Genomic DNA, 16108 nt, shown 5'->3' on the forward strand with positions numbered 1-16108 from the left:
TTTGTCTCCTCATGCTTAGTTGGGGTTTTTCCATTCTCTTTTTGTTTTACAGAAAAATGTCTGTCAAATTTTTCTTGAAAATTGACTTTGTATTGTTTTCTTTTTGGTTATTTTACCAGACAGCTTTCTGCTTTTCATATGGTATGAGGACAATTTAAGCAATCTGTTGTGTGGTTATTTTGGTTTTGTTTGATGCTAGGCATTGTTTGTGTTTGTCCTGACCCTAAATTAGCTTTCTTCTTTTATTTTTCTTTTCACTTACATAAACTATATTGTTCAAATCTAGATTCTTGTATTCTTATATGTCGTAGATTTTATTAATTGGCCACATTTAGCTTTAAAATCCATCCTAATAAATTTATTATTATCTTAGAATTTTTTAAGCCTCTGTCTAGGAATTTTTTTTGTATATTTGTTATGTATAAATACACAGACTCACAAACATATAAAGGTAGTTTTTTTAAATCTATTAAAAACTCTATTTTTGTGAAAGAGGAAATGAGAGTGATAGAAAGTTCATGTACTCACTATAAGATTGGTCATTTTGAGCCTTTTATAATCAGATTACTTTCCTCAGATCTGAAAAATGGGAATGCATGTGCATTTTCCAGTCAAACTTATACCAATGTACAGATGTTTTTAAAATCCATACTCTTTGGGTAATGATAGTGGAATTCAACAGGTATATTTGCCCACATATGCAAATTCTTTAGCCATCCACAAGTCTTCATTTAAATTTAATCTGTCTCATTTTGGGTAATAGTATTAACAACCTTTCCTTTCTCGTGATCTTTTTTTGCTTTCTTGTGCAATAAAAATTGGTCTCTGTGTTCAGGGATTTGGATGGATGGGGTGATCTTCTGCTTTGTAGCCATGAAGAGCAGGAGGGTAAATCAGTAAAAGAGTGAGATATCCAGAGATCAGAAGATAGGCATTGGAATGGCTGAAGAGGGAATCACTGTTAATAATTTATAATAACTTATAATAATTTATAATAATTTCTATTGGATATCTTAACACTCATTGCAGTAAATGGTAGGTTTTCAGCAGGTGGTAAAGTTCCGGTGTTTTAATCAATTTCTATCAGAAAGGGTGTTGTCCCACAAAGATTCTTTTCAAGTTTAGAAAATCTACACAAAGAAGGAGTTCATCATAAGGAGGAACCAATGGACATATTGACTTGATTGGGTTTATGACAACTTTTTCAGCTTTTGAGCAGATCACCCGCATGATGGTTCTTGGGGAGATCTACAGCTGGAGCAGAGAAAAATTTGATGTTCTGTGGTGACATTGCATATGCAACAAATTGCAGTAAAAGGAAACTAAATGTTGAGAAAGTGTGGTAGCAGAGACCTGCAGTTATCCAACCATGTCCTCTGTCATTACAGCATCTGAGATCCAACCTGACTGAATACCAGCCTAAATTATACCAAGTGCTAGATGATGGGAAGAGGCTCCTTTTTTCTGTTAGCTGCTCAGAACTTGAAGGTCAGCTGAACCAACTAGGAGAACGCTGGTTAAGTAACACCAGCAAAGTCACCAAGGAGCTTCACAGGCTGGAGACAATACTGAAGCACTGGACAAGGTAATGCTGATGTAATGGTAAATACAAAGTTATTCAACTGTGCTTTTCAGTCAAAGCCATTCTGGACCCAGACATATTTAATTCAACATTTAAAAGAAAGTACTTTGAGATGTACGTCTTAGATTGACTGCTCTTCTGTTCCATAGAACATACTCTCTCATTTGTAATAAAAGATGTAGGAGATAAAAGCTGGTGCAAGGAAATCTGAAAATGCTTTCTTAGATGATTAATTCAGAAGCCCCATATGCATACAGGTGTAGAAGAAAAGTTGTGTGCTTTGCTGGGTAATATGAGTTGCCTCCGCATGTTTTAGTGGATGCATTGCAATTTCTGGGTTCTTGTCTGTGTCACTGTGTATATGGAAGGGAGCTTTTGGTGCCTTACTAACGTTCATATGCTACTTTTGTAATTAATTATCTAGTAGGTATAAAAGATTTGTCTATGAATCCCTGGCTAATGTGTGGACACACATATTCTGGTATCTCATTAGTTGCTTGGCATGTGAAATGATATGAAGATGGTTTCTGAAAAAAAAAAATTAATTTCTGCTCTGAGATACGTTTTTGTAAAGATTTAGGAAGACTGAGCCTTCTAATGGAAGAGAAAAGTCTGTTTATGTGCATCGGGTAGGATTGAAGCTTGTCCAAAGAGGTTTGGGACCTATTTACTGTCCTTCATTAAACTTTTCTAAAGGCAAAACTCAGGCACTATTAGAAATTTTGAGCATAGTGGCTAAAATAGGAGCTTCCTGATAACATGCCTATCTGTAAAATTAAATTACGTTTTTCTGAAATTTGATAAAAATAAAATTTCAAGTCTGGCATTCTATATCTTCCTCTAACACATGGAGGAAAGTCTGCTCAGTTGGAGGCAAGAGGTGGCGGTGACTGTTTCAGTCTTGTTTAAACATCTTGCCAGGTATCAGAGTGAATCAAATGAATTGACACAGTGGTTGCAATCTGCAAAGGAGCGACTTGAGTTTTGGAGCCAGCAGTCTTTGACTGTTCCTCAGGAACTCGAAACAGTCCGAGACCACCTGAACTCCTTCTTGGTAAGTTGTTCATGAACCTGGGACACCTATTTCTCTCCAATTACAATTAAACAATTGATTAATTAAATGGTTATACTTCTTCTTACCATTCATGAGTATTTAGGTAAGCTATTCTTCAGCTGGCATGTATGCACATTAAGCACTTCTTTGCTGTATGCAAGGATTGTAAATCTTGATGATTCTGAAAACAGAAAATGGCTTTATGACCAAACACAATTTTTGTTCTAACCCACTCTGAAGTATAGCTGGTGAATGCTAGTAGAAAGTACATATTTTAAAGGGAGTGGAAGATATTCTTAGCTTTTGGGCGTTCTAAAACACTAAGTAAAATTAAAAAGTACTTAATTATTTCCACAAAAAATGCTTCTGCTTACAGGAGTTTTCAAAAGAAGTGGATACTAAATCATCACAGAAATCTTCTGTCCTGAGTACTGGGAACCAACTCCTCAGGCTTAAGAAAGTAGATACAGCTGCATTGCGTGCAGGATTGTCCCACATCGAAACCCAATGGACAGAGCTCCTCACACAGATCCCAGCAGTACAAGAGAAGCTGCACCAGGTAAGAAAGCGAGCAATGGCCTTTGATTCTTTGACTGTACAGATGGCACTGACTAGTTGCTTCCTTTCTGAGTTTGTCCATGTGAGGAAAGATAAGAAAAAAGTTATTCCTGTTTTACTGTGGGAAAGCTGACAGTTTCAAATCCTGCTTGCCTAATACCCATCAGTGTTAGTTTCAGACTTTCATAGTAACATTTGTTAAATTTTAACTAAAGAGCAGGTGAAGGTTTTTTCAACACACTGGTAAGCTTTCTGGAAAAAGGCATTTAACATTCTTGTGCCCTGTCAGGTTTGGGTAGTGGTTTTGTTCTAATTGAGTAGGTTAGGTTCAAGTCTGTGGAAGACAAAATAGATCTAAAAACTTATTATTGATTTTTGCTAGTATGTGTAGGCACAGGATGCTTTTGGTTGTGTAGTTTTGGGGTTTTAATGCTATAATACTGAACTTAGAGAATTATACTGCTTTAAAAGTGGCCTTAATATATAGTTGCTATCAGTGTAAGCTGTTGCTTTAGTTTATGACTTAGAATGCTCTCAGAGTTAATAATAACTTTGTGATTTACGGGGAGAGAGGAAGGGTCCCAAATCTTAACTGAATCTGGAATGGTAAAAAGAAATAAAATGTTGTTCTATTGTTCTTTGAATTGTCTTGTAATGCAAAATATATATGTCCATCTAAAAATGTCATAGAACATATTTTTGAGTAGTTAAATGCAGGCAAGCAGTACTCTATCTACTACTGAAACTGTGCTAATGCTAAGCAAGGAATTCTTATCCATTTTCTTTACAACATGAGCTCTAAGTCTGTTATCTCAACAGCTCCAGATGGACAAAATTCCTTCTCGCCATGCCATCACTGAAGTTATGAGCTGGATTTCACTGATGGAAAATGTAATTCAACAGGATGAAGAAAATATAAAAAATGTAGTAGGACAGAAGGCAATTCAGGGTTATGTCCAGAAGTACAAGGTACTGAGTGGCAATATTATTAATTTTCCTTTTGAATTTTCTCCATTGTTATCACAATTAAATATATCACTTGTAAATTACAAGTGATTTAGGGAAAAAAAATCACCAGCTTTGTAGAGTGGTTGGAATTGTAGGCAAGTTAGAACTGCAAAATATTTGATACTGTGGAAAAGAAGCCAAAATTACTTTTGGCTTACAAAAAACTCTGCTACAAAAAACTCTGCTGTTTACTTATGATGGGAGTATAATTTTTAATATGCTTGCCTTAATTTTTAGGAAAATCCAAAGCAATATGCACATTATTAAACCTTATTGTATCTGCCAGAGTGAATGCAGTACTCCAGGCAGGGTCTTGCAAGAGCAGAGCAAAGGGGCAGAATCACCTCCCTCGAACTGCTGACCCCTCCTCTTTTGAAGCAGCCCACAATGGAGTTGGCCTTCTGAGCTGCAAGTGCACCCTGTTGGCTTATGTCCAGCTTTTTATCCATGAGAACTCTCAAATCCTTCTCTGCAGAGCTACCCTCAATGAGTTCACATCCGCAGCCCAGGTGCAGCACCTTGCGCTTGGACTTGCTGAACTCCATGAAGTTCTCATGGGCCTAGTTCTCAAGTTTTCTGCTCTGCTCAGCTTCATGTCCTCTGCAGACTTGCTGAGGATACGTCTGATCTCACTGAGTCATTGATCAAGGTATTAAAGAGCACCAGTCCCAGAGTAGAGCCCTGAGGGACACCATTCATAACTGGTCTCCACCTGGACACAGAGCCATTGACCAAAGCCCTCTGGCTGCGTCTATCCAGTCAAATCCCTGTCCACAGAACAGTCCACTCTTCAAACCCGTGTCTCTCTAATTTAGAGATCAGAATGTCATTTGGGACTGTGTCAAAAGCCTCACAGAATTCTAGGTAGATGGCGTCAGTCAGTCTTCTCTTGTTGACTGGTGCAGTCATTCCATAGAAGGGCACTGAATTGGTCAGGTGATCAGGCACACTCTGCCCTTAGTAAAGCTGTTCTGGCTGTCTTAGATCACATCCTTGGCTTGTATGTGCCTTAACATTGCTTCCATGAGCATCCATTCCATGATCTTCCCAGACACAGAAGTGAGGCTAACCAGTCTGTAGTTCCCCAGATCTTCCTTTCTTCCCTTTGTAAAGATAGGAGTGATGTTTTCCCTTTTCCAGTCATTGGGTATTTGCTTGACCACCATGACTTTTCAAATATGATGGAAAGTGGCTTGGCAGCAGCATCAGTCAGCTCCCTCAGGACCCTGGGATGCATCTCATCAGGTCCCATGAACTTGTGCCTATCGAGCTTCATCAAGTGGCGCTGAACCCTCTCTTTTCTTACAGTGGGAGGGACTTGTTTTCTAATTCCTGCCCAATTGCTAAAAGACCCTTCTATACAGTGTGATAAAGATCTAGCTGTTGAACATTTTTCCTCTGTTTTGCAGGAAGGTGAGAAATTGTGGTGCTTACGTGCTGCTTTGTTTATTCAATTTTTTTTTTCCTAGGGTTTCAAGATAGATTTAAATTGCAAACAGTTGACTGTCGACTTTGTGAACCAGTCAGTGCTACAAATCAGCAGCCAGGATGTTGAAAGTAAACGCAGTGACAAAACTGATTTTGCAGAACAGCTCGGAGCAATGAACAGACGTTGGCAGATCCTTCAAGGCCTGATAACAGAAAAGGTAAAGAAGAAAATCTAGCTGCTCTGGAGTGAACTTTCAAAATGTGTAGAACAATAAGATAGTAATGGTTGGAAGCCTCTGCAGGTCATCTAGGTCAATCTCCTGCTCTAACAGAGCTAACTTTACAGTTAGTTCAGAGGGGACTTGGTTAGCTGAATCTTGAAAATTTCCAAGAATAGATTCTACAGATTCTTCTGGGTAGCTGATTCATGCTTAACCACTCGGGTGGGGGACAAGTTTTTGTCTTGTTCCCAATAAGGATTTCCCATGTTGCAACTTGTAATTGTTATGTCTTCCCCTTTTATTTGATATCCCCCAGAATAATCTGCCTGCACTTTCCCCATGCCTCCCAATAAGGATTGGACAGCACAGTGAGCTGATTCTTTTGCCCTCTTTTCCCCGAGCTGAATGAAGCCAGGGTTATTATTAATTCTAGAAAAAATACTAGTTACAATTTAAATTTGAATGTATATACTGTTTTAAATTCTGAAAGCACTGAATTCCAAGAAGGCACTGCTTTGGATTGGTTTTCAATGATTTATGTAACTGACCCACCAATAAAGATAATTGTATGAGAAAGTATATACTAATTTTTCTTTGCAGATTCAGCTCTTGGAAAGTCTGCAGGAATCCTGGACAGAATATGAAAATAATGTGCAGTGCCTAAAAACTTGGTTTGAAACCCAAGAGAAGAAGCTGAAACAGCAACAAAAAATTGGAGACCAGGCTTCAGTGCAGAATGCTTTGAAAGACTGTCAGGTAATGTCTATTTGTAAATAATAATGTTCTCTTTCCAGGAGTTTGAAACCACACTTGATAAATCCATATGAAATCTTCATATTGGTGAAGTCAGTGACTGAACTCTTCCTGACTTCAGTAAAGGAGAGATTTCATTCCTAAGGTGCCAGCAATAAAAGAGGAGGAAGGAGCTGTAATGTTTCAAAGTTAGTTAAGACCAACTAAAGTCATCATTATTTCTACACTGGACATTTCAAAGCATGACAGGCATACTGAACTAGAAGACTGTCAAAGGAAGATGTTGTCATATCTGTTCAGCAAGTCTTATGGGTTTTTTCTGCCTTTTCACTATCTTTCCTCCACACCCCACTTTTTTTCCATTCTTTTTCCATTTCATATGTTCCATCTCCATTCAGAGAAAAATTCTAGAACCCAAGGAAGTTTTAGGCATTCATTTAGAAACCTGTGATTTTTTTTTTTGTTGTTGGGGTTTTTTTTTTTCAAATATTTAACTATCCAGAAAAGGAGAGAGAGTCATGATTATGATGTGCAAAGATGAGATGAGGCAAAATGCAGCTATACATAGTGCACATAAGTTCAAAACCACCACAGTTTTTCACATGGAATTCATACAAGGATGACACAGCAGTGTTGTGGCTGTATAGGGTATCACAGTTTTCTCTGAACAGCTTACTCAGAGCAGCACATATATAAATAGTAGGAAGCTTACCTCTGGAGCTTTCAGGCCAGAGTTAAAGCTTGCAGGTATATAGGCAGAACAGATACTTCTGAATTTATAGACAAGGCCTCCACACAGTATCAGGCATCACATAATTTTTGTTCAAAATAATTTTGTTCTACCAGATACCATATAATAAATTTCACGCCAGATCAAATTAAAACTCCTTCAGGCCAACTGAATGCACAAAATCTTGGTGTTCTCATCCCCATGAAAGGGATTGAGGAAGTGTGTTTAATTTTATGTGTCTCTCCTGCATTAATTTAATTAATGGGACAAATATAATCTAGCATTCATCTCCTCACAAAGAGAACAGCTGTAAATTCAAATGAAATCTGTAAAAGAATTTGCTATATATTCACCAGTACATTAAACCCATCTTTGTTTCTGTAAAGGCAAATAGGGTGGTTAGTCCAGATATGTTAGAGGTCAATTTTTTTTCTGAAATTGCTGACCTGAGTTTTCAATCTATCTGAAGTGCTTAGTTTTAATTCAGGTATCTTTATGGTTTCAGCACAATAAACCCATACAACTAAAGCAAGGGTAATTTAACATAGCCTGACATAATCAGCAGTCTGCTTGGCTGGAGTTCAAAGCTGAATCTGATTTATCACCTTTTTGGTTCCTTTTGGTCAGGGAAGTTAGCAAATACACTTGGGGAGTTAGTTATGAATGACAAGACTTTGATCAGCAGAGAAACAAATTGTTTAAGAAATAACTGTGTCAGACACTCCCAGATATCCGGTTCAACTAGTACAAAAGCTGGAGTTTATTTATTAACCAATGCTAGTTGCTGCTTGGCATCTTATTAATAAGTGAAGTTAAACTTTTTTTCCTGTCAAAGAATGCATCTTTAATTCAATTATGAGTTTTAAATTATGAATAAAAAAGCCCTTTTCCAAGAGAACCAGAAATATTTTCTGGTCTTGGCATTTGAAACCTTTGCCTCTTCTGAATTTTGGAACAACATTGTATAGAGTTAGATTACTTTTTTCAGTGCAAAAATGAACTTTTTGGAAAGTCAAATTCATTATGTTCAACTTTGAAGTGTTTGTGTTGTCAACTGGTTAGAAAATGACATATAAGTTTGGCAGCACTCTGGAACAAGGTCATGGCTAGATGTTTGACGAAATGTGAAGTAATACAGGAGAAAAAAGGCTGAGAATAGTGCTGCAAAAATGCTCTCACAAATATGTATATAGACAAAAGTGTGTCATATTTGTGCGGGGATAAATTCTATTTATTCCAAAAACTTTCCCAACTGTCTACAGTGTAAAGTCTCTTATGGCAGTGATTCGATTGTTGTGTTTTGGGATTCAGAGGGAGTGAAATTTATTGAAAGACATGAGGTTTCAGGTTGACCAGAGTTCTGTTGTATTCTTTTCTTTCTCTGTTGATCTGTTTCTCTCAGTGAGGAGAGGCTTGCCGAAAATGACAAAATAACCTGAGATCACATGGTGTGCTAGTAAATGTAGGGCTAACACAAGGTTGTAATCACCTCACAGTCTGCTTTCTGTATCATACTCACAAGTGAACACAAATCTATGCTGGCCTGAAGCCTGCAAGCCTTACTGCCCCACTCTGCTCAGACTCAGTGTTTGTGCTGCCTGGAGCCCCAGAGCTTCCCATATGAGTCAGAGCAATGCAGGACTTACATTGATCTGCCTGCACCATGCTATGAAATTATATAGGTAGTTTCCCAGCTATGAATGGCTATTTTCAAGGAATTTTCTATTCTTACAAGAGAGCAGAAAATTTTACAGAAGTTTTATGTAGAGTATGTGCTTCTATTTAAACCAACAACAAACTGGCAGACTTTAAAGGGAACATAAAATATTCAGTGAAATTGCTGATGAGTTGTGAATGCCTTGAGAATAAAAAGTCAGAATATGCCAGCATGTCTCCTATTTTTTAAACTAAGGAGGTTATGGGCATCCTTTCTATACCAAGGTATTATTTAGTCAATTAAACTCAGGTATCTTTCTTTTTTTGTTTTGTTTTTTTTTTTTTGTTTTTTTTGTTTTTTTTTTTTTTTTTTTTTTGGTTTTTGGTTTTTTTTTTTTTTAGGAATTAGAAGAATCAATAAGAACTAAGGAAAAAGAAGTAGAAAATGTAGAAAAGAGTGGTCTTTCTTTGGTACAGAACAAGAAAGAAGAAGTCTCTTCTGCTGTTATGAATACACTGCAAGAAATTAACCATTCCTGGGCCAATTTGGATCATATGGTAAAGCAATTCATAAGGGGAAAAATTTCACCTCTAGGAATAAGGCATGGAGGAGAGGGAGAATTACCAGTTGCAGCTACTGGATTTCTTCTGTGTTGTAGGGGAAGAGATTCTGAATCATGTCCCTCTTTCCATCTCTCTAGCCATCAATCCCCAAGTTTGTGTGTACACATACCATGTGAAATGGGTATAATATTTCTTATTTCAACAATGATTTTAGTGATTGTAAGTGAAGCTTTTTAGATGCTTCCTGATATTTAGTGTAAAGGTACCAAATTATTTTAGATTATTCTCAATCCCACAGGTCTCACAGAATAAGGAAGAGATCAGCATTAATTTTCAACATTCAAATTCAGCATTGATCAACATTTGTCTGCCTTCTCAGCAGGAGTGCAGTGTGTTAGTGCTAGCCTCTCTGATGATTTCCATAGGCTGATTTCCCTACCTTAGGGATATGTGGAGTCTCAAGGAACTTCCCTTGATCTGCTTTGGACCAACGTAAAATTAATTTTGACATTTTTACTTTGGCCCTTCCATCCAGCCTTTATAAAATGAAATAGAACTTTAGGCTGTTCCCAGTGTAAACCCAACTGATGGTTGTAAAAAGTCTTTATTATCCAATAGGTTTAAAATTAGGCATTTAGGGCAATAAACATGTGAGATCCCGAGGAAGAAAATAATTTAAACAAATCCCAAATAGCTTGAATGCTTTTAATTTACTTTTGTGTTTATTCCTCCCTCCTCCCAGGTTAGCCAGCTGAAGATATTGTTGCAATCTGTTCTTGATCAGTGGAGCATTTACAAAGTGGCTTATGAGGAACTGAACAGTTACCTGACAGAAGCCAGATACTCTTTGTCCCGTTTTTATCTTCTTACTGGTTCTCTGGAAGCTGTGAAAGTCCAAGTTGATAAACTTCAGGTGAAAAGAGTTAATTTTATCTGAAATTGCATGGATACAGATAACTGTAAGGTTTTCGCTTATAAGAAGAAGACATACTGGCACATTAAAATCACATGACATTAAGAGAACACATTGTAAACCAGCTACTGCATGTTTCATTTTGCAGAAAAAATAATTTGGGATAGTTGTTTTCTTTTTAGATTTTTGACGTTCTTTGTAATTTTGAGCCATACCATCAAATTGTTACAAGTTTTTAAATCATGCTAATGGCCATAAAAACTAAAGGTTCTCGTGCTACGTCATCTGGTGCATGTTGAGATCACATTTTTAGCCCCCCACTAACCTTGCAGTAGATTGATGATGAAAGAAAATAATGTTCCAGGAGCTGAGACACTCACATGATCAAGTAATTTACCATTGTAAAAAAAAGCGTATTATTTACCATTGTAAAAAAATAGCGTATTTTTTTACAATTTACCATTGTAAAAAAAAGCATATTTATATTAAACAACTTATTTATATGAAGCACATGAAATCAAGTTTTTGTTCATAATCTAATGCAATTGGTGCATACTATTTTGAAATACTTTTACATTGTGGAATTTTATTAACTCATGTCTTTGTTTCATTATTATTCTGCTTTAGAGCCTACAAGATGAATTGGAAAAACAGGAGAATAGCTTACAGAAATTTGGTTCTGTGACCAATGAGTTGTTGAAAGAATGCCACTCACCAGTGACTGAAACACTTACCAACACTTTGAAAGAAGTGAATATGAGGTAGAAAATGTCTTTGTGTTAAACTTCATTTTCAGTAGCAAATCTGTATTTATGCATTATCCAGTTTTCCATTATCCCTGTTTTTCTTATATTTTATTATTTTAAGTTCCTGGGGTTACGAGAAGTTTATTGGAACAGGCAGGATTATTCCTTCTGCCAAGGACTGAATTAAAACTCTCATTTACTCATCATATTAAATGAAATACCTTCTCCAGTGAGCATTTGAGTGTGAATGTCAGTAGTTTTTCTCTGTGCTTCACTGCCAACCAAGATTTATAAAGACCATGCTGGAAAATAATACTGCACTTGAAATTTGAGAACTTTATCTGAAAATTTTTTTGCAGTGTTTCAATGGTTTGCATCAGCTTCCTCAAATTTTAGGTTGCTATTTCTAGTTGTAGGAAGGGCATCACAGACAGGAAGATCTAAGCCCCTCACCAGCACCTTGGCAAACAGCTTCCCCAACTTTGAATTCAGGCAAGAACTAGTAAAAGGCTTTACTCAGATACAGGAAGGGAGGATCCAGAAGAAAAAAGATAGTTTGGTGGAAAGCTGGTAATTTTTTTTGAAAGCAGAATCACACTGAATTTATTTTAATCTGTGTTCAGTCCTGTCCTAGAAACTGGAAGTGGGAGGAGGGATTATTAAGATACCATAGAATTTAACAGTTTCAGTGATGGCTGGCAGAATTTTTGCTCCAAAATTTTTGCCTTTCATCATATATAATAATACTTGATAAATACAGTGATTTTCTGTGGTAAGGAAACAATTAGGCAGTTTGGTAACTACGAGCACATTTGAGAAAGCATGTGTTCCTGGTTGCTATTAGAGAAAAAAAAATCACTGGGAAGTTATTATAGGAAAGAATTCAAAGGGAGATTAGATATTTAATTGGATAATAGAAATATTAAGATTTTTAATATATCTGGGAGTATTTCACAAGTGAGTTACACAGAGCTTTATGACTAAATACTGCGTCAGAGTTTGGGAGAAAATGGCAGGAGAGGAAATGGTGTCTTGTTTACAGCTGTTCTGATCCTCTTAGGCCCTTACAGCAATCTGCCATTGGCAGTGCATGGGTGGTCATGGATGCCTTGTAATGCTGAGGGTACTAAGTGGAAATAGCAGGAGGTTCACTACAAAAAGTGTGCTGCAGCTCTGATCACCAGCATTAATAAACAGCATCCAAGATGTAGCACACATCACACTCATTGTGACAGCTCAGAACGGCCAGGTTTGGTATTGAAACAGAAATTCCTTGGTATGGTATTATTTTCACCAAATGTCTGTATCTTGATTATTGCCAATTTTTCTAAAAGTCGAGAGACCATGGGAAATAGCAGAGAGAAAGAGGGACACAGATTGTTGTTGTGGATTCCCAGGCCTGGGTCACTGACACAGTCTCCTCCCCAGGTGGAACAACCTCCTGCAGGAGGTTGCAGAGCGGCTGCGTGCCAGCAGGGCCCTGCTCCAGCTGTGGCAGAGGTACAAGGACTGCTACCAGCAGTGCTCTTCCACGGTGCACCAGCGAGAAGAGCAGACCAATGAACTCCTGAAGACTGCAACCAGCAAAGACATTGCTGATGATGAAGTTACTTCTTGGATTCAGGACTGCAATGTATGTTCATCTTTGCAGCTTTTCTCAGCTCTGTGGGCTAAAAATAAAATCTCTAGAAGCTCGCCATTGCTGTAGTTGGTGTTTTGGAATCTTGTATACTGTGTATTTAATTTTACTGATGCAGCCTAGGCACAGGAGACAGCTGCATGTCTGCTACCCAAATGTCAATGAGTGTCTCTAAATTTTGATCCCTCCATTAGTTGTTGTTATGTTGTTTCAGAAGCTTGTATCGAAAGTCTTCTGTCTGGGGAAGGTGGGTAAATTGGATCATTTGATTCAGTCTTAAGGTCCTTTTTAATGAAGGTATTCATGCTTGGGAAAGTGTCTCTACCAATATAGTCAAAGGATTTTTGAGTTTCTTCCTATTATAAAGAACTTACATCTCTAACTTCCTTATAATAGAAAGAAACTCAAAATCCTTTGATTATATTCCCACCAATCAAGACTGTTCACATTTTCAGAAAGATGGAGATGTCTTTATTCTTCCTTATGGAAGGATACCATTGTCTCTGAAACCTTGAGATTTTTCCTTTTTCAAGATTGTATCTCAAGGCAGCAGAATAATTTATCTCCTCCTCTGTGCTTACATTTTGGTTCTTTTGAGCTTAAGGTAATGTTAAGTGTCATTGACCAAAAAAATAAAATATGAATTGTCTCAGTGTAAGCAAAACAATTGCAGTGAGAAAAAATGTTAGTGTTTTAAAAATAAACATGTTCATGATCTTTTGGAGCATTTTCTGCCATAATCAGGCACCATGGACTGGAAATGGAAATTGTTGGGTTCAAATAATTTATTTCCTGGTGTCCCATTCTATAACAATTTTGTTAGGTCATTTACAGAAGTTATTTTTTCAGCCCTCCTGGTAAATCATAGCAGGAGGAAAAGGGAGGCCTGAATCAATTCACAGAGATGGCTGCCACTGCTTAGGACCATCATGCCAGTAAATTCAACAGATGTCTTTCAACAGTTATTGCCTCATCAACAACTCAGGCTTGCTCAAAGGTAGTTGAGCACTGTGTTTTTTCAGTTCTTTTCTGTACAGGTTCTTGACATATCTTTCTTTTATTCTTCAAGTCATACAGAATGTAACTGTAAGTTAAGAAAAGTTTGCTATTGAAATGAAGTAGTAAATTAAAGTTTTCCTTACAGTGCCTGAGTTCAGTCATTTCATTCTTCCTTTAAATTGGGGATGATGATACCACCAGAGTGTCAGCTTAACTATTCGTGTCCTTATTCAATGTGTTGCAACAGGATGTACTCACAGATCTGAAAACAGCACAGGAGTCTCTGGTTGTTCTTCAAGAACTGGGGGAGGAGCTGAAAAGCCAGGTGGAGGCTTCAGCAGCAGCAGCCATACAGTCTGATCATCTCTCTCTGAACCAGAATCTGTCAGCCCTGGAACAGGCTCTCCGCAAGCAGCAGGCTGCACTTCAGGTATGCAGACAGTGTTTACAGTCCTCAAATGTGATCATCCTGTGGTTCCTGAAAGCACATAAATTAGCTAAATCTGCCTGGGAAAAGAGGGTATTGTTACCTGTTACCTTTTCCTAGACTTCCCTGGAAGCCAAAGCTGAGAGTAGAAAATATGCTCAAGTCCAGCAAAGAGACCTTGTAAAAAGGTCCAAATTCTGGGATGAGGATAGCAAACCTCATGCAGGAAAATATCTGTCTGGAATGCCAAGGTGGCCATTCAGCCCACAACAACAGTGCATCCACAGCTACTCCTCCCCTGAAATCAACCACTCTTCCTGCCTATTTCTTCAAAAGAAAAAGAAATGAGAGAATATTGTATAGAACTGATTTTTTGCCATCCCTATGAATGTCAGTGGCCAGACTGACCCCTACCATTTGTGCCAAACTCTGTTTAGTAGATGTTGCCAAATTGCTTGTGTCACCAAGGTCTAAAGAGGAAAAAAGGAATGATAGTATGTACTTCATACTATTTGGATAAAAAAGCCACAAAGGTAGCAGCTTCTGTTTGAGAGAAAAGAAGATTTACTCAAGAAATCTAGCAGTGTCACTGTTTTTATAGTATCACTGTACTGTAAGGAGACAAAACACAAAAAAAGTTTTTAATTTAAAATTGCAGTAAGAGTTACTAGTTCTCTCTGCTGGCAATAAATTAAACAGAGGAGTTTCTTTCATAAAAGAAACCTAGAAAATATTATCCATTTCAAGGTAAGGAGACATTTATGCACTTTGCTGAAATGTTTCCTTTGCTATGATCAAAAATCCTTTTCTAACCTAAAGAAAATACAGCTAATTTTGCAGTATGCAAGGAAAGCAGCAGTTACAATTCAACTGTTTGCAAATCTATAATGAGATAAACAGGAGTGTAATGTCAATAAGGAGGCCATGAAGCTGAAGTTATTAAACTGTGGATCCTTTTGTATTCAAGGCTGGAGTCCTGGACTATCAAACCTTTGCCAAGAACCTGGAAGTCCTTGAGACCTGGATAACAGAAGCAGAAGAAACATTGAAAGAACAGGATCCCAGTCACTCATCTGATGTCTTGGCAATACAAAGTAGAATGGAGCAACTCAAGGTGACTAATAAACAAAAGAAATGCTGGGGTTTTTCTTCTCTTGGCCTGGTTATTTGTATGCAGGGTATGCACAGATATCATATGTGCACTCTGTAGGTGGTAAAGGACTATCACTCATGAAAAGTGTAAGAATGAGAAATTGAAGTTTGATGGCAGTCAGGGAATTATTGTCACATTGCCCCTGAGTAAAGATGAAAAGGCAGTCAAACTGTTCAGAATAAAATTAATAATAGATCAAAATAGGCATGGACAGTAGCAGGGTTTGAATATTTCCTTCTTCTTATTTTCTCTCAACTTTTTTTGAATTTATTCAATTCCTGTCTCATTGTTATATCCTGTAGGTATTAAGTACTTTATACATTTGGGTAACTTGATATACTGAAGAAGCAATCATAGTGTGTACTGTGTGATTTCCATTTAAGGACTTGCAACTCTTCTTTTTGTGGATCTTCTTTTTTCCCTCTCCTTTTTTCAGAGCCCATGACAGGAAGTTGGTGAACTTTGCCATCTAGGCTGTTTTTTTCATTGGAATCTTCCATTCTTTTTCCATCAAGATTAACTAAAGACAGAATTCCACTTTGTATATGCTAAAAAGCAGAGCATTTTCCTTATGGAGTGAATTGAGTATTTCTGTGCTGCAAAACAAAACCTGAAAATAAAAATTTGAATTATTTCAGTGCGAATTTACCAGCCTAGAATTCAGGCTAAGAAACAAG

The 16108-nt window shown here is 37.3% G+C and overlaps 1 protein-coding gene across 18 annotated transcripts in view; it reads left to right on the forward strand.

The window, feature by feature from the left end:
- Positions 1-16108, forward strand: part of SYNE1 (spectrin repeat containing nuclear envelope protein 1) — a 293660-nt gene that overhangs the window by 227433 nt on the left and 50119 nt on the right. For all 18 annotated transcript variants that reach the window (XM_074537722.1, XM_074537721.1, XM_074537729.1 and 15 more), the window contains 12 exons: positions 1389-1585; positions 2504-2636; positions 3013-3195; positions 4014-4163; positions 5672-5848; positions 6452-6607; positions 9393-9548; positions 10297-10467; positions 11095-11228; positions 12642-12846; positions 14099-14281; positions 15246-15392. In XM_074537722.1, the coding sequence (XP_074393823.1) occupies positions 1389-1585; positions 2504-2636; positions 3013-3195; positions 4014-4163; positions 5672-5848; positions 6452-6607; positions 9393-9548; positions 10297-10467; positions 11095-11228; positions 12642-12846; positions 14099-14281; positions 15246-15392 (1992 nt within the window). The remainder of the gene's footprint in view (positions 1-1388; positions 1586-2503; positions 2637-3012; positions 3196-4013; positions 4164-5671; positions 5849-6451; positions 6608-9392; positions 9549-10296; positions 10468-11094; positions 11229-12641; positions 12847-14098; positions 14282-15245; positions 15393-16108) is intronic.

The sequence above is a fragment of the Zonotrichia albicollis genome, chromosome 3 (assembly GCF_047830755.1).
Source record: "Zonotrichia albicollis isolate bZonAlb1 chromosome 3, bZonAlb1.hap1, whole genome shotgun sequence".
NCBI classification, from domain to species: Eukaryota; Metazoa; Chordata; class Aves; order Passeriformes; family Passerellidae; genus Zonotrichia; species Zonotrichia albicollis.